Source organism: Gavialis gangeticus, unplaced genomic scaffold (genome assembly GCF_001723915.1).
Source record: "Gavialis gangeticus isolate Ggan-Ray unplaced genomic scaffold, GavGan_comp1, whole genome shotgun sequence".
NCBI classification, from domain to species: domain Eukaryota; kingdom Metazoa; phylum Chordata; order Crocodylia; family Gavialidae; genus Gavialis; species Gavialis gangeticus.
Window position 1 is genome coordinate 1,503,834 of NW_017729024.1, and position 27,895 is coordinate 1,531,728.

Below are 27,895 nucleotides of genomic sequence, written 5' to 3' on the forward strand. Positions count from 1 at the left end.
GGTAGAAATCCCACAGATGTCACTGGCAGCTGTAGGTGCTTGCCACTTCTGAAAATTATGGCATGTATTTAGGTGTCTAAATGTGCATATAGTAGCTAAATTCAGGGCACCCACTTTTGAAAATCGCAACTGTAACATAGAATACTCAAATACTTCCAATCTCGGGTATTATATGACACATGCACACATGTAGCCATCATACAGTGTAGCTCATAAACAGGAGAGCAGTTCATCAAATAAAAAGGAATCTGAAGAATTACATAAAATAGAGGGAAAGGAAATCACTTCAATATCAGATTATTAAGTGAAGCATCTCTTTTTAAAAATGTTAGACAAAGATTCAATATGGTGCTAGTATTCCATTATAGGATAGGGAGATGTCTGTACATCTCTAGAGGGCAATCCTATTCCTATATGGGGTTGGAGCGGGGGCGCTTACATGTGCACAGCAGATAATGGACTTGTTCCTACACAAAGAGCCGGGCAACTCAAGAGTTAGTTTCAAGCTACACTTTGGTCATCCACCAGTTGAAATACAATTCTTCCTGTAGGTGTCTACAAATTAGGTGCTGCAATCCCTGACTTCTAGGTATCTGGCCCCAGAATAATATCCAGAACTCAGAGCTCCCCATGCAGTGCCTGGGAAGAGTTGATTCAGAATAGTGGTCCAAAACCCCCCACATGCTGTGCCAAGAGTTAATCATTAGGAAAACACTAAGCATGGGATGTGTCTGCCTTCCCTGAGATTAGGTCTCTGACTTGGTGTGACAGAAAGAGTCTGTTTTCCTCCTGGGATACAAATCCCAAAGTCCTCTTGTGATGGTGGGTTCCTACAACTGTTCTGTGGCTTGCTCTGTTCATTTTGTATTCTGGCACAACCACCTCTTCTAATCTTAAAAGGAAAGCAGCTGTAACTGCCCAAGTCTGTTGGTGAATGTCATGCACATCCAGAGTACTCCTATCAGATCAAATCTTCAGGGGAATTAGGGACCACCTAGTTTCTAGATACCAAAGTGATTTAGGTGGGAGCTAGGTCAAGTCAGGCCAGTTCTGGGCATACAGATTACTGCTACTATTTTGTAGTATGGTTTAAGTTCCTCTACAGGCGCTTGTACACATGATGGTAGGGCCATGTACATGTGACAAAAAGTGATGGGAAATCATCATTTGTCTATCATAATGGCTTCACTGTGTATACATGCACGTTTTTTTTTCACATTTAAATTTTTTGAGCATGGCAACTTAGACCACCTCAGATATATTTTAGTTTGATCAGGGCAAATTGTCCCACTGTGGATAAAAAAAATCATGCATGTACACATGTCTGGCAGTTGAGAAGGTAGTGGAGATGGTGCACAGGGTGCTGGAAGCCTGGGTGGGCTCGCAGAAGTTTGGCCTTGGCAGGCTTCCAGTGTCCTGTGCACTGTCCCGGCCACCTTCTCTGGCCACCAGCACACCCAGCCGCCCTCCTGCTATCTTCTTGCACTGCCCCAGGGGCAAGCCAACCCATTTCTGGGTGGTCCCAGGCAGTTGGAAAGTGGGGGGGACAGTGCACAGGGCACTGGAAGCTCACCGAGCCCAAGCTTCCCTGAGCATGCCTAGGCTTCCAGCACCCTGTGCACTGTTGGATAAGACTGGGTGCTGCCTGCAAGCAGAGGCAGCACCCACCCAGCTAGCGCCCCACCCAGGCAGCCCCAGGGGACACCACTGCCATGGAGGAAAGCACCAGGCCCCCCCGCACCCCAGGGGCTATCTGATCCAGTGGCAGGCAGCTTGTGTGGACAGGCTCTGCCAGGGAAAAAAAAAAGTGGTGAGCCGAATCCTTTGTTTTTTCCCCCCTCACAGAGCCTGCTCACCTCTCCTGCAGCCAGGGGGGCCCTGGATCTTTCCTCCTTGTGGGTGCCTGCCCCTGGTCTGGGGTAACCCAGGTGAGCTGCTAGTGGGCAGGTGCCACCCGGGGGGTACTGCCACCGCAGCTGGAAGGACTGCGGCTCCCTGCAATTCAGGGCCCATCAGCAGCATGCCCACTGGCCACATGAGAGGCAGGCAGGCTCCATAAGGGGAAAAAAAAAAGAATCAGGCTCCTCGCCACTTTCTGCTCCCCGCTGCCCAACGCGGAACCTGCCCATGGCAGTGGGTGGGTGAAGAATAAGTTGATGGCGGGCTGTCACTATTCTGTCACAGTGATGGTAGCCCCTAAATTTAAATGGTGGGTTTTTAATTTGTAGGTTTTTAATTGTGATGCACCATTTCAAATTAGGGGAACTAACCCCCCCCATGTGTACAAGCACCCTATACACCTTGGGCTAGGGACAGAAGTTATATGTAAACCTGTACAAGTGACTGGAAACCAATTCAAATTGGTAATAGAACAGAAGTCCAGTGCACATAAACCACTTTCAAAATGGCCCAAACCAATTTAAGATAAACCTGGATGGATGTAGTATCAAACTTAACTGATTTAGGTTAAATCAGTTTATTGAACTGCTGTCCCTGATCCCCTTCATAGTCAAATGAATGCACAGTCTCCCAGAATCTCAGCATGCTTTGCACCTCCCCCGCAAACCCTCCTTCACAGGGTGGGTGGGCTGGCCGTGGCCCAACCTATCTGCTCCACTTGCCTATCAATTCAATCTATGCATCTCAGACTAATCTGTGACAATTTAATCGATTCAGCCTCAGTCTTTTTGACTGTGTTTAGCCCTAAAGTCTGCCTAATATTATTGTAGAACGGGAGAAAATAGTTCAACTCAGCAGTGAGCCCTCTAAGATAGATATCTAGAACAGGGTTTGGCGATCTTTTGCCACTGTGGGTTACAAATCTCCACACATGCTTTCGAACATCCTCCCTAGCCCCCCACCCCACTTCACCCCTGAGACCTCAAGCTGCCTGTGCTTAGCCTCATGGCAGATACCAGGCCCCTCTGCAATGTGGGTACATGCAGGCATGGGAGAGCAGTAGGAAAGGCTGCAAATGAGGGTGATGTGGAGAAGGCAAATGGCTTGATGCAACTCCACACTGCCCAGTCCCCCATGCCACCTTGGGATGGGTTGGACCTTCCCAGGTTAGATCCAACCTCTTTGCGGGCTGGATTTGGCCCAGCGGCTGTAGACTGCCAATCCCTGATTTAATATACAACAAAACTTGATTTTTCTATTAGATTTGAGGTCAGATATTCAGATAAGCTTCAACCTAAACTTTATTTTTGAAGGTTTTTTTGTGTTATTGCACAGCTGTGGCTATAAATAGTAGTAGTTATACTTCATACTACCGTTCATGAGGATACAATCAAGTACAGTCAGCATTCTAGGTAACCACTAGAATTTACTCAGGTGCAATTCAGGTTTCTTTCATTAATAATAAAGGCTGCATATTGCTAAGGTCTACTCTGAGGGACTTAATTCGTACCTAGGCTCAATGTTTGAGCTCTGCAAAGAAGCAGTTTAAGACTGCATAAAACTATGCCTAGAAACTTGAAGACCATCACCAAAAATCAGATCCTTGTTATTTTCATAACCTGAATCCATAGGCATTTTCGTTGAAATTAAAAAGATATGATCCTATTGTATTCAATGCAGCCGTATGTTAAGGCCTGTAGCAAGTTCTTTTTATATTTCCACAATAAGCCTTTCTCTTTTACTACTCTTATTAATGGAGGGAAAAAGCATGTTCTTTTGTTTTTCTTGTTTCTCTGACTGGTTGTCTCAGATTCTCAAGCACCATTACAATTTTTTTGCCCAAGAATTATTTTTTTGGCTAAGCGGTACTTAATGTTGGCATTCTGCTAGTTGATTGCTCAGTACTGACATAATGCTGTAAGTACTAGTAGTGCTAATAACTTGGTCTAGATGAATTTTTTACAGTAAATAGTTTGTTTTGTCAATAAAGCAGCTTTGTGTTGACTGAAAGTATTAATCCATTTCTATCAAATTCAGGCAAGTGTTTTGACCAAAAAATTGGCCAAAAATATTAAAAAGTCAAAATATTTCATTTTGATATTTTAATGAAACATTTTTAGTTTCCATGATATGTGCCATGTGTAGCTACATTTATTTTTAGAAAGTAAAAAAGCACCCTTAAAACAAACAGAATGTTATGCCTTCTCAAATAAAATATTTTTATCCAACATAAATGATGTTTTTGTTTCAGTTTTCCATTTCAGCAAGAAAAACTGAAAAATTTCTTTTTCAAATCAACCCAAGCTGAAAGTATTTATTGCAGATTTTTTGGTTGGCTCGATCATTTGTACTCAATTATGTGTACATCCGTAGGTGTGACAGCAGCAGAATTGTGCTTCTTTGACCCAGCTTTTGTTATCACTGAACTGAAAGAGATGGAGGGGCTGGCTAATAATTTTGATTTGGCCTACTTTTGAGAGCTATTCCTTATTTAAGAGCTTTGTTCCAGACTAGGAGCCGTAGTGGAGACTTCAGTGAGATAAGAATGCACAAAACACTGCAATGGTTAGGTTGAAATGATTGCTTGTGATGACATGAAAAGAAATCCCTTCTAACTGGACCTGCTGCCCAGATGATGTAGCTAGGGCTTTGACTACAGATAACCTCACTTAGCATTTTTATCTACAGGGAAATGCAAATAGAAAAGTCTGCTACCATAGACAGCAAAGTTAGCTAGACTTTGCTGAAAGAGAGCCTTCTCCCACATAGCACTCTCTGTCCAATCAACGACACTTTTTAATAACAATTAATATACAATGTTTTAAAATGCCTTCACAATTTTTGTCCCTTTCAAAACTGCCTTTTTCAAAGTGGCTTGTGCACAAATGTCCCTGCCAAAAGTGTGGATGATACTGTCTATCTACTAATTCACGTGTACAATCATGACTGCATAAATATTAGGTCAGATTTTTGCACAGATATCAGTTAATAGCATAACTGGCCTTTTGCGTGGGCAATTAACTAGTTTTTATACCTAATCTACGATCCATGCACTTCCAGCATATTTTCAGCTCTGAATTTGTACTTTGCATTTGTTGAAACAATGTGGTTAGTTGTTAATTAAAAAATATTGTAATTCAGTACTAAAACTTAAATACTGAGGTAACTGCAGCTTTCCAAATACAGTTATCTTGTTTGTTAATGATAACAGTATTCATGATTGCATGTGCAGCAAGAATATATAAAACTATTTTCTGCAGCAGGAATATATAAAACTCTTTTCTGTGTTGCCATGATTGCTTGTTCTTTAGTGGTAAGGAGAGTTTATACCAATGGACTTTTTAGGTTTGCACATTTTGAGTAAGCATACCCTCAAATCCCATACGTAAATATATATATTTAAAAGTAAATTGTGCAGTAAAACCACAAAAAATATTCATTGCACCATTCCTTGTTCCTTTTTTTTTCTGTTTGGCTTTGTTTTTTAACTTGAGAAGTATCAGTTCCTCACTTTTTTTTGTGGAGGAACTCTGGAGGATATAAATAGAAATGATACATAAAGATGAGCCGTAGCTCTCTTTCCAGTAAAGGTAAGGAAAGAGACCTGATGAATCCCTTTGCCCAGTGCAAGCTACCCAACCTTGTGGAAAAGCTTGCAGGGTCAAGGCATAAGCACATGCATCCTCTCATCTGACATCTGGGGACTGGGAGAATTGCAGTTCCATGTCACATCCCTACCCAGGTTACTCTAAAATCTTAAAGTCCTGCAGCCAAAAAAAAGATAAATTAGGACTGATGTTTCATTGTTTCTAAAAAAAGGAAAAAAGATTAAAAGAAAAAAAAACCCTCCTAAAAAAAAGACAGCCACAGCTGTTCTTATACAGCATAAAAAAGTGCAAGTTGAACACGTATTTATATTAGTTTATCTTCAGTTCACCTTTAAGAAAAAGCAAAAGAGTCTACTGTAAAGTACATAAATATCTTAACAATAAGGGAAAGAATTGAACATTATAAAATGTACAGCATTTAACTAAATGCTTTTCTTTGAGAATGAGACTGCTGCGGTCACAAAGAACATTCAGGAGCGGGGGAAAAAAACCACAAACCAAAGGGGAGAAAATAATAACTGTAAATGGGGCAAAATAGCAGCTGTATTGGAAACATGACAAAAACAGGAAGTTAAGAAAAAATTAAGTGGAGTCAACAGGGTTACACATAAGTAACACCTTAACATTAAAAGAAATCTATTTTCCATTTTGACCCAGAAACCTCTTCTATTAACTACTAAAATCTATTTACACAGCAACTAGATAAAATCAATCTAATTGCTCGCACTATTTTTGGCTCCCTTTCAGTATTTGGCTCTCTTGGTGTCATGGCTGAGACTCTGGGCTGCCACAATTTGCTACCGACACAGTTGCCTAATTGTGATTCCAGGTCTGCAAAATCTACTGTGCAGGGCATACGGAACTTGGATTGTGGCGCGCTCCTCCTGCCCCCAACACACACATGTACCGAGGCCATGCTTTTCTCCAACCATATATGGAGGTGAGGCAACTCTAATGGTATCTCAACTGAGCTTGTTATGAGGAGATCTGACAGGCTCAGTGGCAGAAGCTCTCTTACATTAACCAGGCATAAAATACAGGAAAAGACAAATCATGTTGAATGAGCACACGTAGTCCTTGAGTGAACTGAGAAAGGCACACATCCCTTTCAACTCCTTATTCTCCTACCATTCATGGCAGAAGACAAGGTATTTTACAGAAAATAATGATATTTTGCAGAAAATTATTTTTTTCCCACAGGGTTGTACTGGTCTAAGCTAAGAATTGTATCAATCTGTGCCTGTTAGATGGGCACACTTTATGCTATCAGAGCTTCTTCAATTAAGTAGGCAACACAGCAGAGCCCTTTACCTTAAGCAAAATCTACATTTATGAGCTGTGTCATTCTTGCATACTGAAAAGGTGTCTGAGGCTTTGAGAGGCATATATTTTCATTTTAAATGAAGAAGTAAGTCAGGGCAAAAGCTATTTTTGTGACCATTTCTATACAATCTTAAAAGGATGGAAGCTTGCAAAATGTGTTAAATTCTTTCCTTTCCTTGAACTTATTCAAGGTCTTCCATGCAATATAGATAATCAAGGTCTTACTGAATATATTTACAATTAAACCTGCATTAAGAATCTCCTGCAACAGGTAAACCCCTTGCCCAGAGTGCACCTGACAGATGCAACATATGAACTTCCAACCCGACCAAACTTGGGGTATTCTGACTCCAAGTCATGGCATGGCCCACTACAGAGAGTGGGGCCCTCCTAAAAAAGTCTGGAGCAAAATTTGATTCAACATTCCCTAAAATGTTTTGAGTTCATATTGCTTGGATCAAAAATTTCATGCAGACCTTTATCCACTGTGGTGGTCCCTATGAATGTTTTCAGCACAGTCTTGGTTTGGATAAAAGTTGAAAACAACCTTGACTAGACAGCTGGGTTTCTCCAGTCACATGAATGGCTCTTACATTTGCAGTTGTTCTTTATGAACTTACTAGAGTCATGCCACAGGATACAATCAATGTTTTTGTCTGTGCAATGGCTCAGAGTCTGAAAAGTATATTTTTTCCTCTGCACATGATTAACCTGTTCCAAATTAACTGCAGATTCCAGCTACTTTGATGTATTGACAAGACAATGACATTTCATTTAAACAAACTAGTCCTGATTGGATGACAGGAAATTGCTTTGGGCCATACGTATATTAGCTTTTTGCCTGATTTCAGTCACACTGTTACTGAATCTATGTGGAGTCTTGGCCTTGATTTTCAAAAGACCCTCTGGTGCTGGTACAGAGTGGCTGGTGCTGGTAAGTAGCAGCTAGGCCTTTCTCCCTCTATTCACTGTTGATAAACATTGATGGCTTCAGGTACTTACTTGAAAGGCTTCTCTCCCGTGTGCGTCCGGATGTGATTGTTAAGTGTTGTAGCACCAGCAAAGGCCCGGCCACAGTAACCACATTTGAAAGGTCTGTCGCTGGAATGAGTGACCACGTGGTTCCTTAGTTCTGAAGGCTGGGAGAAGGATTGGGAGCAATGACCACATTGATAGGGTCTGCAAAAAAAAAAAAAATAGAAGCAGCATGTGATCACCATTTCCTGTACCAGCAAATGACAAACAACTTGGTTGGTGAAAATTAATCTTTTCACATTGATTTTCAAAGAGGAAAGTCGATGCAACTCCTTGGAACTAGTGTGGAAGACAAACACTCAAACCCTGGAACTCTGCAAATTTAGAGATCAGAATTCATGTGCAGAAGCTAGGTTTTGAGTAGCCACACAGCCTGGTTTGTTCCTTATTTTCCCCAGCTAAGGGGCAACAATACATTCTCTATGGAGTGAAAAAAATCTCACTGCTTGGGATTTAGATTTTAGAAACCTGTTTTAACAGGTTTGGGAAGTCCTATTTCTTCCCTACATGTTACCTGTAATTATCGAAGGGGAGCCCAGTCTAATTTCTGAAACCATTTAGAAGCAAAGTGTTGCTAATCCATTACGTTCTCCATCTTTTTTAAAGACTAACTTTTTAAATATATTTGGAAAAATAACATGAAACTTTTACTATCATTTTTCAATATTCTTACAGCTATTCAAGACACTTTAATACAATTGATAGATTTCTCCCTCCCCGCCTGGCAATTCCTTTCATGTGATTCTGAAATGAAACCATAATTCTGTTTCTATGACATCACAGTTTATTGCCAAAACAATATTGTGAAGTTCTAAGTTCATATGTATAACATTAGTACTGCACAATCAAGCAGAAAGAAAAGTATGGAAGACAGAAGGACAAGATCAGGCTGTGAATGGAGAAGAGATAGAATAACTAACAAATAAAAGTAGTACAGCATGTGTATTAGAAATATATATAAAGATATAGATATAGATATGTCTTTATGTATATATATAAAGACCTTAAGAAAAGTGCATTGCATTCAAAATCTTGTCAAAATCTATGCCAACCACGGAGTTGGTTCAATGAAAGAGATCACCCACCAAAATCCTTGCTTCTTGTATATAAAGAAAATCAATTTCTGTTTTGGTATAATACATTTACTTCCCCTCACCCACCATATTCAGATCTCCAAAATGGTTTGGTAAATACTACAATGCTTTGAGTATTTTTTCTTCTTTCATTACATTTAACGTAACTCAGTGGCAGACTCCTGTTACATATATCATTTTTTAAAGAAAATTAAGAGTTTGTCTTGAGGGATATTAATGATTTTTAACCTGTGCGGCAACTTAAGGCACAAATCTTAATGTCTGCATTTTTAGAGCCATTGGCCAACATAGACTTAATTGCTCTCTCTCTAACAAATGTGTGTGCTTAAATGGCTAGAAACCAAAACTGGAGGAAAGGAGACAATGGTGACCAGGCATGTACAACAATTCAATTAAGTGCAAAATAAAGTGAACCCTCTCATTTGTCAAGTGAACTGCTTAATTGTGGCTACTTGCATCACCGATCACAAATACCATTATTTTACAGTGCTTCAGAGCACTGAACACTGATTGTAGAATTTTTTAGCTTGATTAATAGCTTGGGATTGGTCAATAACTCAATACTACACAATTTTAATTACTTACATTTGAAAATTTATCTAACAGATTTCAAACAAGTTTGAAAGAAATATATAAAAGTTGTAGAAAGGTTGCCTGACCTGGATGATTATGCCACATTGTTACCCCTATTCCCTTTAAAAATTATATACATACATATGAAATAATGCACTTCAAATAAGCACTGATAACTATTGTATATCTATTACCATTACTGGCAGACAAAAGCAATATCTTTTTCAGTTTTATTATTTCTTCACTGTATTGTTAACTTACAAAGAAATTATTTATCAAACTGACATGGAAAATTCATGCACTGGTAAAACAAATGTGATTTGTGAAGGCTGACTTTTAAAAAATTGTTTTTCTGATTAAACGCTTTTAAGCAAAAAGAATATATTAAGATAGTGTGTATCCATGAACAATTGATTTTTTTTAATAGTGAAAGGGACCATTAACATTTATTAGCCTCTGGTTATCTATTTTTAACAGCTACCACAATAAACAATAAGACACTAAATAAAACCAATTAATCTTTTATTTTTTTAACAGTCAATATGATTAATTTCATACTGCAAGAAGTCACATCATTCTTTCTATGTAAATAGTCACAACAGTAAGCCAGTTACAAGTGAACATTAAGATGCCAAATAAAATGTTGCTAGCACCTACATTGGTTCAAGTCAGATTTATTGACTACAATAACAATTTACATTCATATTATTAAGAATGCATTGCATTGAATAAAATACAAGTGATCAACTTATTCAAAAATTGGCTATTATTATCTCATTTAAATATGCATTTTGTTTCTGTTCACCCAATTCAGATAGGAATAGCTATAGTTCTCCAAGTAGAGTGATCCTTTCTGTTTATGTTTGTATAAATTATGTAGAGGCCCAATTTCAGTCATCCTAAAGTGAGTAGAATAAGTAATCTAGTAACAGTTACATGATATCAAATATAAATAAAGCCCATTTTAAAAGGAAAACAGATTTAACCATGCAAACCAACTGTAGGATCTGACAATTTGTAATTTCCCATCTCCTTCCTTTCCACTTCAGGCCATCCCCAATATGCAGAACTATGTACGCTTTTTTGTTGTTGTGATAACATTTAATTATTTTTCCAAAAAAGGGTATAAAAAGTTATTTTGCTTTGTATTAACTATTTTACCATATCTTTTTTTTCTTAGCAGAAAAAAAATCAATATCATATTATTAAAAATGCAGAAGGCTAGGAAGTAAGAGATGATTGGTTTGGGCAGTATGCTGACACCTTTGATGCAGAGTTGGCTTTGACGTAGAAATTTATTTCTCTGCCATGATTTGCTCTACACCACAAGACTGTATTAAGACAGTAGTCCCCTTATTTTCAGTGTCACAATGAGATAGGACCCATGAAATTAAAACAAAAATGGACTTTACAGACTGACTTTTGAAAAAGCACCTAAATTGAATCTGCAGCCTGACCCCACTTCAGTAAAGTACTTCCATATATGAATACCTTTAAAGATATTGTAGTCTCATTGGCCTTAATAAAGTTATTTATGAGTTTAAAGTAATCCCTATGTTTAGTTTGGTGTAGATGAATGTGGATGCTCCAAATAAATGTGCGGACCAATTTGAATGCCTGAGTCCAAAGACTTTTATGAGAGTAGGCACAGGACACAAATGAACATTTTGCACAAATAAATATATACCTGCATTCACATAAACTACTGTTTGCATGTTCTTTGGGTGACATATATACATGTGGTTGAAAACACTGTTTTAGGCATCTTTGAAGACAAGGATTTTCTTTACAAATTTATCTTAGAATGTGCTTCCTATCTCTATGCCCAAAGTAATATTTCACAGCTGTATGTTGTCACATCTTTTGGGAAGGACCTCACAGTTTTTTACAAACATTAATAAAACATGACAAAGACCTGTCTGAGATAGCTATTCAGTCCCATTTTAAAGACAGTTAAAATTAAGCCCAGAAAATGTGATGAGCGCAGTGACATGCTGACTATCATAAAAAGTCTTGTCTTCTAGTGCTCTTCATTAAGTGTTAGACCATGTCCCTTTCTAGCCTTTCATTTTCTCATTGTAACTTTGGACACATGACATCCACCAATCTCATTGTACCCAGGCACTATAAATCCCTTCACATTATAATCCCTCAACATTAACTTCTATGAATGTACTCTATGATGACAGATTATTAATATGTGGAGTTGCTCAGGTTTTTTTCTATTAGGCAGTAGTTCAGCAATTTTCAGCTGTGTGAGAGTCCCCAGTAGGAACTTTCATATTTTCTGCCCGGAAACTGAATCCCTTTCAGTTTAGCATGACAAGTTTGCCTCCTACTTTGCAGACAAAATCACCCATATCCCTCATGGCTTGCACACCACCACTTTTGCTGCAGAGTTAGAGTTTGGGGTTGAGGAAGCTTTGTTTATCTATTTATATGGATCATTTAAAATAGTTATGACCCACTTTTGTGGAGGATGTGCTTGGAGGGACAAGGGCAACCAGCTGTGAACTGAACCCGTTCCAGTCCGCACTTGTAAAAGCCATCTGGGGGACACTGCTGGCAGTTGTTGTCAATGACTCCCTTCGGGAGAACAGCGTCCTGAACAAACACTATTAAATCTGTGTTTGTCCAGCCCCTCCTCAAGAACCATCACTGGATGCTGACTCCCAATCTAGTTATTGCCCCACCTCCAACCTCCCTTTTTTTGGTGAAGGTCATTGAATAAGTAGTCACCTGATAAATCTAGGCACATCTGGATGCCACTGGTCTCTTGTCAGTTTGGCTTTCATCTTGGATATAGTACAGAGACTGTACTCATGGCCTTGGTTTGTGATCTTCACCTGGAGATCAACAGGGGAAACCGTGCCCTGCTTATCTTACTTGATTTCACTGTGGCCTTTGACACAAGTGACCATGAGGTGCAGAAAAACATTTACATGACCTGCTGGGTATTCATGGGACAGCTCTAAATTGATGCCACCCTTTCCTAGCAGGAAGGTCCCAGTGGGTGGTGATGGGCTAGTGCTCATCATCTCCTCAGGACCTTTTCTTTAGGGTCTCTCAGGGCTACATCTTCTCTCTCCTAGCATTCAATGTATGCATAGTGCTGCTGGACAAGACTGTCTGGAGACTTTGAATAAAGTGCCATCATTACGTTGATGATACCCAGCTCTACTTCTCCTTTTTTCTGAACCTGGCCTTACAGTCTCAATCCTTTCCTGGTAGTTGGGGATTGGATGTGGGTGAAACAACTGAAATTGAATCCAGACAAACAGAGGCGATGGTGATGGCCAGGCCACATGACCTGGGGAGGACTGGGACACCTATAATTGATAGGTTTCTGCCTCCCTTTGTCAGTCAGGTTCACAGCCATGGGGTGCTCCTAGATCCTCTGCTGCAACCCGGATCTTCAGGTGGCAGCAGTGGCTAGGAGTGCCTTTCACTAACTCTGAGAAGCTGTGATCATTTCTTTCAGATTCTGATCAGGACACCCTCATTCACACCTTCATAACCTCAAGGCTAAAAACCACATGGAGGCTGCAGCTGGTGCAGAATGTGTGGGTTGCCGTAAGAATGTATCTCCAGCATCTCTGCAAGTCCCCAGTAGCTTTCTAAGCACAGTTCAAGGTGCTAGTTTTGACCTATAAAGTCCTAAATGGCCAGAGATCCACATCTCTAAGGGACCATCTTTTTTCCTATGTCCCATCACAATCGCTAAGGTTAGCTGAGCGCAATCTCCTGCAAGTACTATCTATATGCCAAATATGCTTAATGAAAATGTATGAGATCATTCTCTGCAATTGCTCTTCAGCTCTGGAACTCCCTCCTTCTTGAAGCCCATCAGAACCCAAGCCTTGACATCCTTCAAAAATGCTGCAAGACCTTTCTGTTTGAGCACACATTTAAAAACCAAAACTAGGCCAAGATGTTGTTTAATGGGTCTCTATGTTATTTTGTTTTATTCTATGTTGTATAATTTACTCTAGTTGCCTGTTTACATTTCTGTTTCTCTTGCTGTAGGTCACCCTGAGTCTTTGTTGGGAAGGGCAGCATATAAATTGCATAAATAAATAAATAACCAACTCAAACATTTAAAGCCAGATCTTGTTCTATGTATTTGGTGTCTGAGCAGACTTAAACTACTAAGCATGATTATATTCCACCATGTTCAAGTCCCTGAAAGTCCACTGATACATCTACTATTGCAAAACACCATCCTCTTACCTTTAAAATGAGTCAGAAAAAACGGTAAGGAGAAGAAGGACACACTTACCTTTTTGCATTAATCATTTTTCAAGAACTCAGGCAGGGTGGAACAGGATCACGCTTAGGCATGTAAGTCTATTCACTTTTCTAACAGGTGGGATAGAATCTTAAAGTGTGATTGTAAAATGGGTACTTTTAACAATTTTGTAAAGGAAGGGTAGATATTGTGGGGTTTAACAAATGTCTCAAACTGCATTTCCCTAAAATCACAAAAACAGGTCAAGAATTTATTATTGCCCCATAATTTAAATCCATCTCTTGAATATGTAAATTTTGTTTAAAAAATTGGTATTTTCCTTTACCCTTTCTTGTAAAGCCCATTTTTTGGGATTTGACACTGGAATAAGCATTTTATTCTCAGTTTTATCACTGGAATAAAGCCAAATAAAACTTATACACTTGAAATAATTATTTTTCAGTTTTCCTTTAGTACAATGCATTTGGCCTGTACCTATCCCAATGACATTGTATCATGCTTTCTGATTCCCAGAACAACCAAGCTGCTTGGCAAATCTAGCCAATATGAACATTTCCTACTTTTTCACATTATCATCAACGTAAATTGGAGAAAGTACTTGAATGTTGAATTACATGATCAGAGCTGGCCTTTTATGGACCTCTTCAGACTTTCTGTCTTCAGGGATTTTTTTGAAACTCAAGTGCAATCTTCTGTGACCCAGTTGCCTGTAATGATGACTTGCTTAATACCATGAAACAGTGTCAGATCAGTCTCTTGCTGCAACTATTTCCTCTGCTACAGTAATACTAGCCAAAAGGAGGATGACTGACACCGACCCAGGTTAACCTGTGATTTGGTTTCAAGGTTTTATGAAAAGATGATTTTAAGACTCTGATCCAGAATTCATTTGCATGGGCATATTACCTGATTCAATGAAAGCAGGGCATGTGTGAGGCTGGTACCATCCATCTCCAGGGAAGAGACACTCCAAAGAGTTCTTTCACTTGTACACACTAGTCAGTATGTTGGAACTGTATTGTAGATATGGAAAAGTGGCTCACTACCCTCCTCGGAACAGGGAAGCTAGCCAATGTTTTGTACAGCTAATGGGAGAAGGAATGGGTCTAAAATACACTGCAGCTGATATTCCTAGAACTCCAAAATCATTGTCATAGGAAGGCAAAAAACTGTTAATCTAATTTCTGCCCAGGAGCAGGGTGAGCAAGCCAGTTCCAAACCTATTTTAGTTAAAAAATTGGGGAAAAAAGCATGAACTCTACCCAATTAGGAGTCTGAAGTCACTAACCACGAGCATTTAAAGGGGTTAATTTGTGTGAACTCTCCTCCTAACAGAGTGGAATTAAAAGGCCATGATTCTGCAGAGAAAAATGATCTTAAAGACACTGCGTAGACTGCATTTTGAAGCAGTCTCACTATTTCTAAACTGATTGGTGAGCTACATTTATTAACCCTGGGCCTGATTCTACAACATTTACTCACATTGAGCAGTACTTAATGACATGAGTAGAACCTTTGAAATCAATAGAAGCTACAAGCATAGACAATTGGTAGGCGGGATACAGGGGGGCAAGTGCCCCCCCAACAGGGCTGTCCCCTGCTGCTGACGCTGCTAGTGGCTTCTGTGGGTGCTTGCCAGTACTGTCCCCACTGCCAATGCTGCTGGCGGCTTCTGTGGGTGCTCACCAGCCCCATGCCTGCCACCGCCACTGGCAGCTTCTGAGGGTGTTTGCCAGCCTCGTCCATGCCACTGCCACAGGCTTCTGCAGGTAGCCCCCTAGACTCAGGAGGCACCATCGCCCATGGCTACAAGAATGAGTAAGTAATATCACTTAGTGGTGCATCAACACATGCATTAACGTGTTTTAGTTAATGTGCATTAAATCTAGTACCTCCATTGTGAGGTAGTAGGACATTAGCTTGTCTTAATGTACATTAACTAAAGAGCATTGTGCACCTCTACATGGGTGCAGAGGCTGCTGTGATGTGCTAGAATTCCAGCGTGCCAGAGCAGACTCAATTAATGAAGTCTGCTGGAGCTTGTCAATTACTGCACTCCAGCAGCCTCCTGCATCTCATGTATCAGCATCCCTGCCCTTAAAAATGGTGGGAGGGGCATTTGAACATTTGGCAAGTGCCCCCGTCACCATTTTTAAGGGCAGGGACACCGATACATGAGACACTGTGGCACTTTAATTAGAGCGGCTCTCAGAGCCACTCTAATTAACGTGCCACCCCCCTCCCATCCCAGAGCCCATGTAAAAGTGCCCACAGTTTTTAAGTGATACTTAATGTGCATTAGCCTATTTTAATGTGCATTAACTAAATAGCATGGCTTTTTTAGTGACACTTTAATGCATATTAAAATAGGCTAATACAGATAAGGTGCATGTGTAGACACACCCAGTGAGAATTATTGAGGAACATCAGCTACTTGGTGTCAATGATGACTACAGACTTGAGTCCTCTATGAATTTTTGGAATATCCTTTTGCAAAGTGGATAGATAATATAAGTGTTATTAAATGTTTGAAGCAGCAGTGAAACGGTATCACTTTCCATGACTCTTGTTTCTATTTACTACAAGTTTCCAAACCTATTTGAAAAAGATTATGCAAGAATAACTGTTAAATTCATCTTGACACTTACTTTAAATGTGCAAAGTTTCACAGTCACTTTATAAACAGAAGTAAACAAATCCTGTTCATAGTGTTTATTTTTGTTTGCTGTTATAGGTTTTTTCTAAATTAATTAATCTGGGGACAGTAGCAAGACTCAAAGACATAAATCCTGCAAAGAAAAAGATATTGGAAGAAAAGTACAAAATGGGGTGAGCCATGATACCTGGAGAAACGCATCTATTAAACTGTCAACTTTAACCTTAAAAAATAACTAGACATTCATTGTTGAAAGGTAACAGCAAAACAAAGAGTACATTAATATCTTTCACGGAACAAGGAGCAGGAGGGCCTGATAACATCCACAGTCTACCCACCAAGGACACACTTGCACCTCCAATCATCAGCTTAAATGCATGACAGTCAACAAGAATAAATATAACATGGATGTACACACTATGTATGAAAGTGTGCTGCAAGCAACATCTAGGAAGTGCAGGCATCCACTCTCCATTGACACCATTATACTAAGACATGATTATCCAAGAAAGAAAGAAGAAAGATGCAAATAAAAATTGGTCATTATAAGAAGATCTGCTGCTGATTTAAAAATTAAATTAAAGAGTATTTGTCTGAAAATGATTCACTGTGATTGAAGGCTTTTGCTTACCCCTTTCTGGAGTCCCCCATATGGGTTTGTTGGGAATTTCTGCAGCAGAAAAACAGAAGAGAAAAGGGATTTCTGACTCCTGGTTCAAAAAATAGTGGATCAAACGTCCTCTATCTGGGCAAAAGCTTAAGAAAAGCCCCAAAGGCTTGAATGATCCCTATACCAAATCTGACTTTAGCTCTTCCTCACTCATCAGTTGCCTCCAAGAGAAATCCTACATTATTTAACAAACAGAAAAAGCCACAGAGGGAATGATTGGGGATGTAAATGAAAGGAGATTTCTATAAAATTGTAATTAATCTCAAACTGAAAAAAATCAACACGTGATCTTAAGAATTCTCCACATCTAGGGGTCACTACTTTCTAATATTACTTATATATTCAAAACTCTACCTGTCAAATGATATCTTATTCTGAGGGTCAACTGAAACATATTTGCTTGCTTGTCCTTCCTCTCTCTTATCTTTCCCGAACTCTTGCTCAGATTTCTTCTGAGATAATGTGATTTTAAAGTAATTTCCTTCTTTGCATTTCTCAAATCCCAACTGGTTTGTGTTTTTTAAATCTCATGCTATGCAAGGAGGCCATGGCTTGATATAGGGAACTTTTCTTGATTTGGTAATCAAACTGCTGAAAACAAATACAAATCCAAAATAGAGAGTCCCAAGTCATTTCCTAGAGGAGGCAACCCCAGTTACTTCAATCACATCAAAGACATCATGGCTGGTATGTTCACAAATTGCTGACAGTAAATGGGGAGCTGTTTATTGGTGAGAGTGGTAATGCAGCTAGGGGAGAGAAAACCCAGCCTTGAGAGTGGCAGACAATAGCTAATACTGGCAAACTGTCCCTTGCAAATCATACTTGGTTTTCTTGTTTCCAGGAAATTCGGTATGTAACTTTAATAATGTTTCCCATGAACAGAGGTGTTGTAGAAATCAGCGGTGAAGATTCTTTTCCCTTTCTTATTACTGACCATCTAATATAGTCATGCCATTTACAGTGAAGAAAAGGCTGGCCATGACACAAGTTCAAATTACAGTGATTTTTAGTTGGGGGCATGACAGCCCTGAAAAATCTAGGCTCCAGATTCAGCTAGAACACCCCTTCCTTCTAACACTGCCAAAATGAACTTAGGGAGAAGTCATGGGCTAAAATTCTAAATGATAATTTAGAGAAATCTGGGGAACTGCAATTTTTTTCTCTGTTTGCAGTCCATATCATAGGAAAGCAGAAGGTGCTGCAAAACAGACTTCTATAGAAAAAGAGTATAGTATTTAAGGTATGAAAAATATAGCAATGGAAGCCATTTTTCAGTACATGTATGAGCTAGATCCACAAAGAAAACTTAGGTGTCACAGCACTGGGTATGGCAGCACCAAACTAGGTTTTGTCCAATGAATACTTTCATATAAAATAGTGAAGAGTACATTGGAACAGGTATTGGCACCCAGCTATCCTCCTGCCCAAGTGAGCACCCTAGCCAGTATTTTAAGGTCATGATTGCTTGCTTTCTTTGGTGTAATGACTGTTTCATTATTCCATACAGCATATAATAACTTCAACAGGAGCCATCAAGAGCATATCTATCTCAGAATAACTGGAAGTCTGGTGGGAAACGGGCACTTTCAGGCACTGAAACTAGGTCTTGCACTTCCTGGGTAAACTATACACTAAACCAGGGCTGTCCAATAGGGAGCCTACAGGCCACCTGTGGCCCTTGGGCTCCCAGTCCAGGCTGCTGCTGGACTCTCCAGACTCCCTCTCTCTCCTCCAGAATCTGTTTTTTGCCTCCACCCCTGGGTGCTGTGCAGCATGTCCCACAAGCCTGAGAAAGCCCACAGCCAAAGGGTTCAAGGGGAGCTGGAGCCCGCACAGGGCACAGGAGGTCATACTCCATGCAAGGGGAGGGCATACGATGCAGCAGGCGGGGCATGTGGCACAGTGTGTAGGGCATAAGAGGTGCTAGCATGATGCATGGGGGTGGCCACCATGTGGCATGGCAGGGGGGTTGGCTTGTGCAGCATGCGGCCTGGAAGTGTGTGGCCCTTATGGCATTGCTGAGAGGCCTGCGACCCTTGGTCACCCAGAATTTGGAAAGCCCTGCACTAAAATGTTGGGTAGAGGAAAGGTATTACAACTCCCTGCTCCTCTTCCTGATGATGTTTATGCTTAACCTTTTCTGGTAGGTATGCTCTGGGAACCCCTATGGGATCACACCCTACTGGCAGCATAGGCAGAGGAATGCCCAGTTTGGGCATCACTGTTCACCATTGCCAGGCCTAAGGCACTTGGGGCACGTTCAGAAGAAGACCTGTGGGTAACCACAGAATTTAATGTTTAAAACTTAGGTTGATTGGGAGTTTTGAGGATCTAAATTCTTAGGGACCTAAAGTGGCAGATATTCTGTATGTATTTTTAACATGCCAATACTTAATTTCCTCTGGAACCAGAATGAAATTTAGAAAATGCTAAACTCGTACAAACTTTGCCAATTTCAAAATTTACCAGCTCTCAGAATTTGAAGTGGGATTATGTAGAATCGGATTTGCATTATACACACTTCAGATATAATCTGTTTTCATCCTGCATTTTCATGATTCATTGCATATATGCTCCAAAAAATACGTTGTACATATATACATACACGTCTGTGTGTGAGAGAGAATAACTATTTTACAGCATTTCATTTAAGTTTAATTTGCATTCAACTGCTGCTCTTAGAATGATTTTCCAGGAGATCCAAACCTTCTTCACAGCTGAAGAAGAGACAAAACACAGGCAGCCTTTTTTTTATTGAATTAATTTGATTTTTGTCTTTTGTGCTGCCAGCTATCAAAATTGTCAAATAAACCAGCTTTGATTCATAAATAATGGTTCCATTATATCTACTGTGCCACTGGTCAGAGTACCTGAAATTTTAATTCACTTGTTCAGCTAAATTTCATCCTCAGTTCATGGCCATAAAATTCTGTATTGACAAACTTTCAAACCAACTTTGACTCTGAGGTATCTAGTCAACATTTTTCTTCTGTGTGGATATTAGTTTATTGAATAAGTGGCATCTGTTTTCCTCCACATCCCTAGTGGAGTAGGTATTTCCTTTTGACAGCTTTGCACGATTTATGGGTTTGCATGCTCCGAAGAAAAATAGTACTAAGCAAAAAATCCCAATTCATTACCTCTTAGTACTTAATTAAGTCCATACACATTGCACACTATATGTGAACCCTGAAATGACTATGACAGCCACTGAACAGCAAGTTATATTATCTTTGGAAGACAGAGAGACTTTTAATTATCTTGACCTCATTTTTCCATCTATGATATTAATAAATTTTCCTCCTATTTTATTCCCTCCAACAGATCTACCAAACCATTCTGAAAACAAGATTATATTCTTAGCTATTTCTTCTTATCTGTACATTTAGGCACCGAATGTTTTTACAAATAGTGAAGTCAAGCAATGGCCATTATCGGCTTACTTCACACAGCTGCAGATGAATAATGTTGTACAGGCTTCTCCTAATAATGGCTTGGTTTTGGAAATGATAACAGGCTGATAAAAGCAGAAAGCAGTGCATCTGGCTATCAATAGATACAGAAATAAAGAGAGCCTGTGTTTTACCTGTCAGGGTTCTGCGTACACACATGCATCTGTAAGAGGATCCGCTGAGTGAAAGTCTTAAAGCATTGCCCACATTTCCAAAGATGCCAGTCACTGAACTCAGAATTTAGTTGGCTTGTTGAAGTTGGGCTTGCAAGAACTCGCTGGTTTTTTACACTGATCTGGTTAAATCCTGACTCGATGGACCCAGACTTATCCAGAAGAGAAAAATTTCTGCTGCATGGAGTCTGTGGAAATACTATGGATCGCTGTGGAGTGGCAGGGGGTAGTTTGTTACTTTTATTAAATGGCTGTAGGGTGTCTTGTCTGGACATGGCCTCCATTACCGTCGAAGGGACATTCACTGAGAGAAACAAACAGACAAACAAACAAGCAAGTAAATAAGAGCTTCTTTACTATTTTCTTAAAATGAATGCAGTTTGGAGGGAAGATAAAAAAAAAATTAACATCTTTTCTGCTAGAATCAAGCAGCATCATTTTAATAATGCATGTAAAATGTGTGTAGAGAGGTGGATGAAACAGTGATCTGAAGGGTCATACTGCACAAACACATATCCAGAGAGACATCTGAGAGTTGAAGAAGATTCAGAATAGCGTAAGAGTGTTAAGAAGAAAGGAACTGAGGTCTGAGACAAAATTCTGCTGGTCTGACTCTGTATGAGAGCTGTGTATTGCAGATACTATAAAGTTAGAGGATGAATGATACACATGCAGCGTTTCAGCCCCTCTGCTTCCTAGCCCACAGAAGAACCCTCTTAGCTCTTGTGGTAACATTTCCCTTGCAGGTAGCCAGTAAAAGCCAAAAGCACCTCCTCACCCAGGCATGAAGCTCCAGTTCAGTACAGAACCAGTACAAAAATAAGTATTTTTATTGTTCATGAGTAAGGCTAGCAAGATTTAGTTCACTGTAAGACAGTGCAAAATGTAAGCCTAATTACCCTTGTGCCTCAGTTCCCCACCTATGAAATGGGGATAAAAGTGTCAGGATGGTAAATTAATTAAGCATTGTGAGACACTTCACTATTTTGATAATCGGTTAAATATAATCCTTCTCATGAAGAAATAAAATAGTTTATATTCAGTTTAGCATGTGGAGGCAGTGTGGTATATAAGGAAGGAAATTTACATGCATAAAAGAGTAATGAGCCTCATTCCCTGAGCAATGCCCAAACAGCACATTGAATGAGGTAGGAGCTAGTGGAAAAATAGTTCAGGAATCACATATGTAAAGGCTATACCATAATTCACAAAATTAAGATCACCTGGAAACCCTAAATTCTGGTGTATCCTAATTTTTGAGTGCTTGATTTTTGCAGTCTAATATTATTTAAATATAGGGTGTTTTGTGTTTTATGCCTGTGCACACATGTGTGTGCATGCACACACATACAAAGATGTGTGTGCATGTAAGTGAATGAACTACAGATCGTAGCAGATCATTTAGCTGCTGCTTTATCTCAGTGAGTGATTTTGACTAATTTCTGATTAATTACTGTAGGTTTTAAATTGCAATAGTAAGCTGTAGCTTTCCATTGTTATTCAAGATGAAATAAAAAAATACAAATCCATTTTGATAAGATACTATAAATAAAATGTTTGCTTTACAAATTTTTATTTTAATGTTTCCTCGACCAGGAAAAATGGGTAATGCAAGGTATGATATGTAGCTATGCTCTCTCTGTTGCTCAGCATTATGGCATCCCAGAGCTTCTTTTAGAAGTAGTTATACCCATTTGGCTGGGCACTGCAGTACAGTTTTAAAGACACAAAAAATAATCTTAGGTGTATCCATAACATATGAAGAAGAAGCAGTGGTCTGTGTATTTATATTGTCTTAATGGTAACAGGAAAATCAAATTACATTTTTAAAAAGCTGCAAATAGAAAACTCATCTAAGGAATCAAATCAGGAAATTAAGGAACTGAGGAATCACATCACAGTTTATCCCAGGGGAAATTCACCTCTGTGCAAAAGGCCAGTAGAAGCTGTATTTTGAGGTTTAAGTGGCACTTAAAGTTGTGCATGGTCCTTATGTTGGCTCTGTGCCCAGAGAAAAATTTCACCCTTTTCATCAGTCTCCCTGACTTGTAGAGGCAAATCTTCAGTTTCTCTTGCAACAAAACATGGAGTGACCATACACAGAGATTTAACTGTGGTGCATCATTTTTAAATAAGGATCTTGCAAGTTACAACTCACAAAAGTGAAAACAATATTTTTCTATTGCTATGGGACAGCATGATATTTATCACTGAACATTACTGCCAGTAACTTAATTTCTTTTAAACTCTTCTCAAGCTCAACAGATTTGAAAACTCATGATGAAAAAGGATGTTTATTTTTGACAGTTTAATCCCCAGTATCTTGCTGTTTTATTGCTGTGCGGTTCAGTATTTAAGTTGCTAAGAGATACAAGTTCATCTCAGTATAGCAGTTCAAGCATCCAAGTATTTGACTGAAAAAATATATCTTATATATAGCTGATTATGCGTTGGCAGCCACAGGGTCACTTTCAGCCAAACAAAGTCAATCAAGCATCTATTATTGGTTTCTTCCACCACATACACACACACAGCTGTCAAAATGGAAAAGAAGTCTCCAATGCAAGTTGAAAGAAGGGAGTCCCATACATAAACAGACCAGTTGCGTGGGTCCCTAAGCCCTCTTAATTCTCACTAAATATGAGGACATAAACACCATGCAGGATTGGGTCCATATTAAAAATGGTATGTTTATTTTGCTTTTCACTATAAAATAATAATAAAATATTGAAAGAAAGGCAGGACAGGAATAAATGGTGAGAGGGATGATCACAACAAGATGGAAGTACTATCATCATAACAAGTTAGTTATAATTATCTTTTATTTAAAGGATCTCGCATTTTCTCCAACCACAAAAACGTCATCTTTTTGGTCAGTCAGATAAGGCCTTACTCAGCACATCCAATGCTAATACAATTATAAAACAGTTGCAGTGGCTTCAAGATGACATTATAATATCCTTTTGGCTAGGCAGGATTATAGGAAAGTAGGTCTCGAAGGAATCTCACAAGGTCAGCTGGTCCGGCCCCCTGCTCAACACAGAATTGTCCCAGCCAAATATTTGGCTAACTTGCTCTTGAAAATTTCCACAGATGAAGATTCCACTGCTTTGCTAGGGAGCCCGTTCCAAAGCTTGACTATCCCTAGAATCAGAAAGTTCCTCCAACCTAAACTTCCTCTGCTGCAGCTTGAGGCCATTGTTTCTAGTCCTGTCCCCTATGGCCACAGAGAAAAATCCATCTCCATCCTCTCTATGATTGCCTGTCAGGTATTTGAAAACTGTTATCAAATCCCACTCAGTCTTTTCTTCTGCAGACTAGGGAACCCTAGTTCTTTCAGGCCTTCTTCATAAGTCTCGCTTCCCAGGCCCCTAATCATTTTCGTCATTCTGCACTGGACTCAGTGCTGAATAGAGTAGAAGAATCACTCCCCTCGATTTGCAAGTGACACTCCTGTTAATACAAACCAGTATGCTGTTGGCTTTTTTCTGCAACAAGAGCATGTTGTTGGCTCATATTCAGTGTATTGTGTACCATAACCTACAGGTCTTTCTCTGCAGTATTGCAGCCATAGACAGGGAGGTATATGGTAGGATCGATAACTAGGGAAAGAGTTGAGGGAGTAAATTAAGGATGAACAGATAAGTTAACCTCTAAAGAGGACTTTAACATATGACAAAGCAGGGGAAGGCAGAAAGGCAAGCTGCTATGGGGACACCCATCACTTAGTTACACAGCCGTGAAGTAAAGTACAGGAGTAATTTTACTCATGTCATATTTCCATTGAAAACCTTAAATATTGTCAGTTTTTGGGCCGTATATTGTACTCAACAAGCTATTTAAATAAATATCCAGAGCACACTTCATATGTTCTAAGAAAGTCCAGGAATACAGCTGGAAGATTAACTGAAACAAGAATTTGAGATACAAAGAAACAAAATAAAGTACTTACAGTTTTCATCCTGTGCAATGCACTGTAAAGGGATTCCAAAGAAAGACGTGTAGCTGTCATTGTACCACACCAACAGCTCAGTGCCCCGGGGGATATCTATACAGGCCCTGTAGAATATATTTGACCTAGTCATAACAAACAGAAAGATAGCCTAGTGTAAGAACATGTAGGGGTCTGTTTACCATCTGCATTAGTACAGTGGAATTCCACCTACTTAAAAGTATTTCTGCAGGGTATCCCAAATGAATTGATTATTGTAAATGTGAATCCATCATCACTGCAGGATTCATTTAGGTTTTAATACTTGCTGTTAGCAACACAGATGAAGAATTTCTTTAATGTACAAAATAATTCTTAACATGACAGTGTTCATCTAAAACTGAAATATATCAGTTGAGAGATTCTTGGTTGAACATGGTGAACATTTGCTCTAGTGCAGTCCAAAAAAAAAAAGCTTGTAAGGCAAAGTGCTACTGAAGACATCTTTCTTCATATGGAACACAAGGACTAGGTTGACGGCCCTTCAGTAAGTATGAATTACTGTTACGGATAAATTCCATCCTATGGGAAAACATTTTTGATTTTCCTAAGCCACACATCCAAGAGTTTCCCAATTTATGAAAAAAGCTTAGTGTTTTGCAGACTAGAGGCTTAACCCCAATCTGATGTTGAGGGAAACAGCTCAACGGTAATTCAACTCAAGTTAACAGAGTTACATAGATGTAACGGAAAGCCAGTGTGAAACGAGGATCAGGCATCTATGAGTGAAATAAAAATCCTATCAGTTTGTAGTGGCTTTTCCCTTAAGCCTGGTATAGTACAGTAAAACACCCTTCTATGAGATGGATAGAAATTCAATACATACGAGAAGAGTGTTCCACTCTGGCTGAAAGATTACACACCAAAATGATACAGTCAAGGTACCAAGAAATGACCATTTTTTATAACAGCTTGTGTAAGGCAGAAACGTATCTATAGACTAAAAAAAAATGTTAGACCTCAACTGGTTTTCTCAGTGAAGAATTGCTACAAATATTAGCCTGAAGTTCAAGATAAAAGTGTTTAGGGTTGGTAGGCCTTAAATTTAGCCTTTCTGTAAAGAATTGGCTGTAGCAGTGCAATTTGTTCCTTGTATAACACTGCAGACATAAGGAGAATCCTTTACCACATTTTTCATGGCAGTGAGATATGCACTTGTCAACATATTTTGTCACCGCAAAGTGGCTCTTGGCAACAGAATCATAAAGATCAATAAAAAAGTGCAGATTCTCAATATTTTACTAGCAGCTGCAAAAATTTCATTTATCTTGTTATTTTCCTCGCTTACTGCCACCCTGTCTCAGGAGGGCACTGCTAGCTAAGCAAAATGTTTTTTCCCAACATTCTATGAATATCTGACAAAAACTCTAGCTTTTGCATCTCTTTCTCGCTCCTTCTCCATTCCACTTTCTCTCTCTGTCTCCCTCTTTCATTCTCCCTCTCTTTCCAAAGCTGTACATTTTATTAATTTTTTCCACTATTACATAAAAATCAAAATTGGAGCTGTGTTATAAATCACCAGCTTCTCTTAACTCGAGAAAAATTGAGTCTACTTTGTACTTCACCCTTGTAACATTTCATCTCTCAGTTTGGCTTCCCTTAACATAAACACAGCGGCCCAGCAAATGAATGTGCTAAAACCAAATGACACACTTTGCCGCTGAAAGAGCAGAACTGTTTTTGAGCAATGGGTGGTCTGTGAGGCTTGGAGTAGGCTGAAAAAAATGTGTAAGTGTATACCGTTCCTTACAAGCATACAGAGCTTCCAAAACTTGCAGAAATCTCTGCATGCTGAAGTACATCAAAGGGATTTTTCCCTTTTCGGATAATATTTCCTTTGCTGACATGTATTTAGTATTGTGGTTGGATGACTCATAAAGATAGTTTCATGGCGTCCCAACGCAGTTGAAGCAGAACACATGCCAACAAACATTATTGTCAGCCTCAAAATAAAAACAAAACGTTCAGCTAAGGGTCAATCAATCAAGAGTGCTTTGAAGAAAATTCCATTTAGATATTACAAATCATAACAGAATGAATTTAAACCAGCTGACTTTCTGTGAGGAGGACGTCCATGTACAATAAAAATTAGGCTGGTTTTTCAGTGTCCAACTTTTCTATTTTCTTACACTTGGATGTAGTCACTGGTGATGGATGCCAGTTTTTTAAATTGTGTTTTTGTAGTTCATTTTATAAAGATCTGAAGTAATCGAAAACAGATCAACAGAGGGAACTCTAAGTAAAAGCTCCATCATGAAAAGAGAGTTGTAAAATCCACTTAATATTGACAGATGTATAATGACTTTCTTATACCCATTTTTTGTTTAAGTTTTTTCGTGTGTGTGTATGTGTGTGTGTGTACGTACCTACACATACACACTACACAGACTGACATACACAACTATAGTTTTCTTACTGGTTCACAAACTACCTGGACTACCAGCTAAAGTACAATGTGAGAGTTTTTGCAATACAACAGTCTTTGCTCACTTTTTTTGTGGATTGTCTATTTAAACTCTCAGACAAAACATTTAGCAAAAATATTAACTATTTAAGAGTATATTAGAAGATTTGTAATATATTGCAAATCACCATCATATATTCTTCTTTATTTTTTCTTGAATGCTTACATTATGTAGATCAGTGGTCACCAACCAGTGGATCTCGATCCACCGGTAGGTCTTGGAGCCTCTTGAAGTAGATCTTACAGCCTCTTGGAGTCAATCTGGGGCTGGGGTGGTGGGCTGAGTGCCCGCATGCATGCATATGTGCACCCCGGCCCAGCAGGTCAATCTGTGGGAAAGGGAAGGGGGCTAGATCAAGGCCCCCGTGGTGAGGGGCAGTGCCACAGAGGCAGGAGCAGGGGTAAGTTGAGTAGGGCCCTGGCCAGGTGGGACTTACCTGCTGGGGAGGCGTACCCCCAAATTACTTTTTCTCCCTCTGCCTCAATCTGCCCCTGCTTCCTTCCCCATAGACTTACCTGCTAGGCAAGGGGATGGGGGGTGGCAGCAGCACACAGTAGATCTTGGGTTGCTTTTAAATGCCAAAGGTGATCTCCTACTTAAAACGGTTGGAGACCACTGATTTAGATAATTGCCCAGAAACAAAGAATGTTAAAACATTTAACTGGACCCTGTTACTGTTATTAAATTGAACCCTTAGGGAAAAC

General features: G+C 39.4%; 1 protein-coding gene across 1 annotated transcript in view; it reads right to left on the reverse strand.

Moving 5' to 3' along the window:
- Positions 1–27,895, reverse strand: part of PRDM6 (PR/SET domain 6) — a 126,001-nt gene that overhangs the window by 7,091 nt on the left and 91,015 nt on the right. Inside the window, exons 3-6 of the mRNA XM_019516816.1 lie at positions 24,688–24,812; positions 20,697–21,039; positions 17,069–17,107; positions 7,833–8,009 (exon numbers count right to left, since the gene is read on the reverse strand). Of these exons, the coding sequence (XP_019372361.1) occupies positions 7,833–8,009; positions 17,069–17,107; positions 20,697–21,039; positions 24,688–24,812 (684 nt within the window). The remainder of the gene's footprint in view (positions 1–7,832; positions 8,010–17,068; positions 17,108–20,696; positions 21,040–24,687; positions 24,813–27,895) is intronic.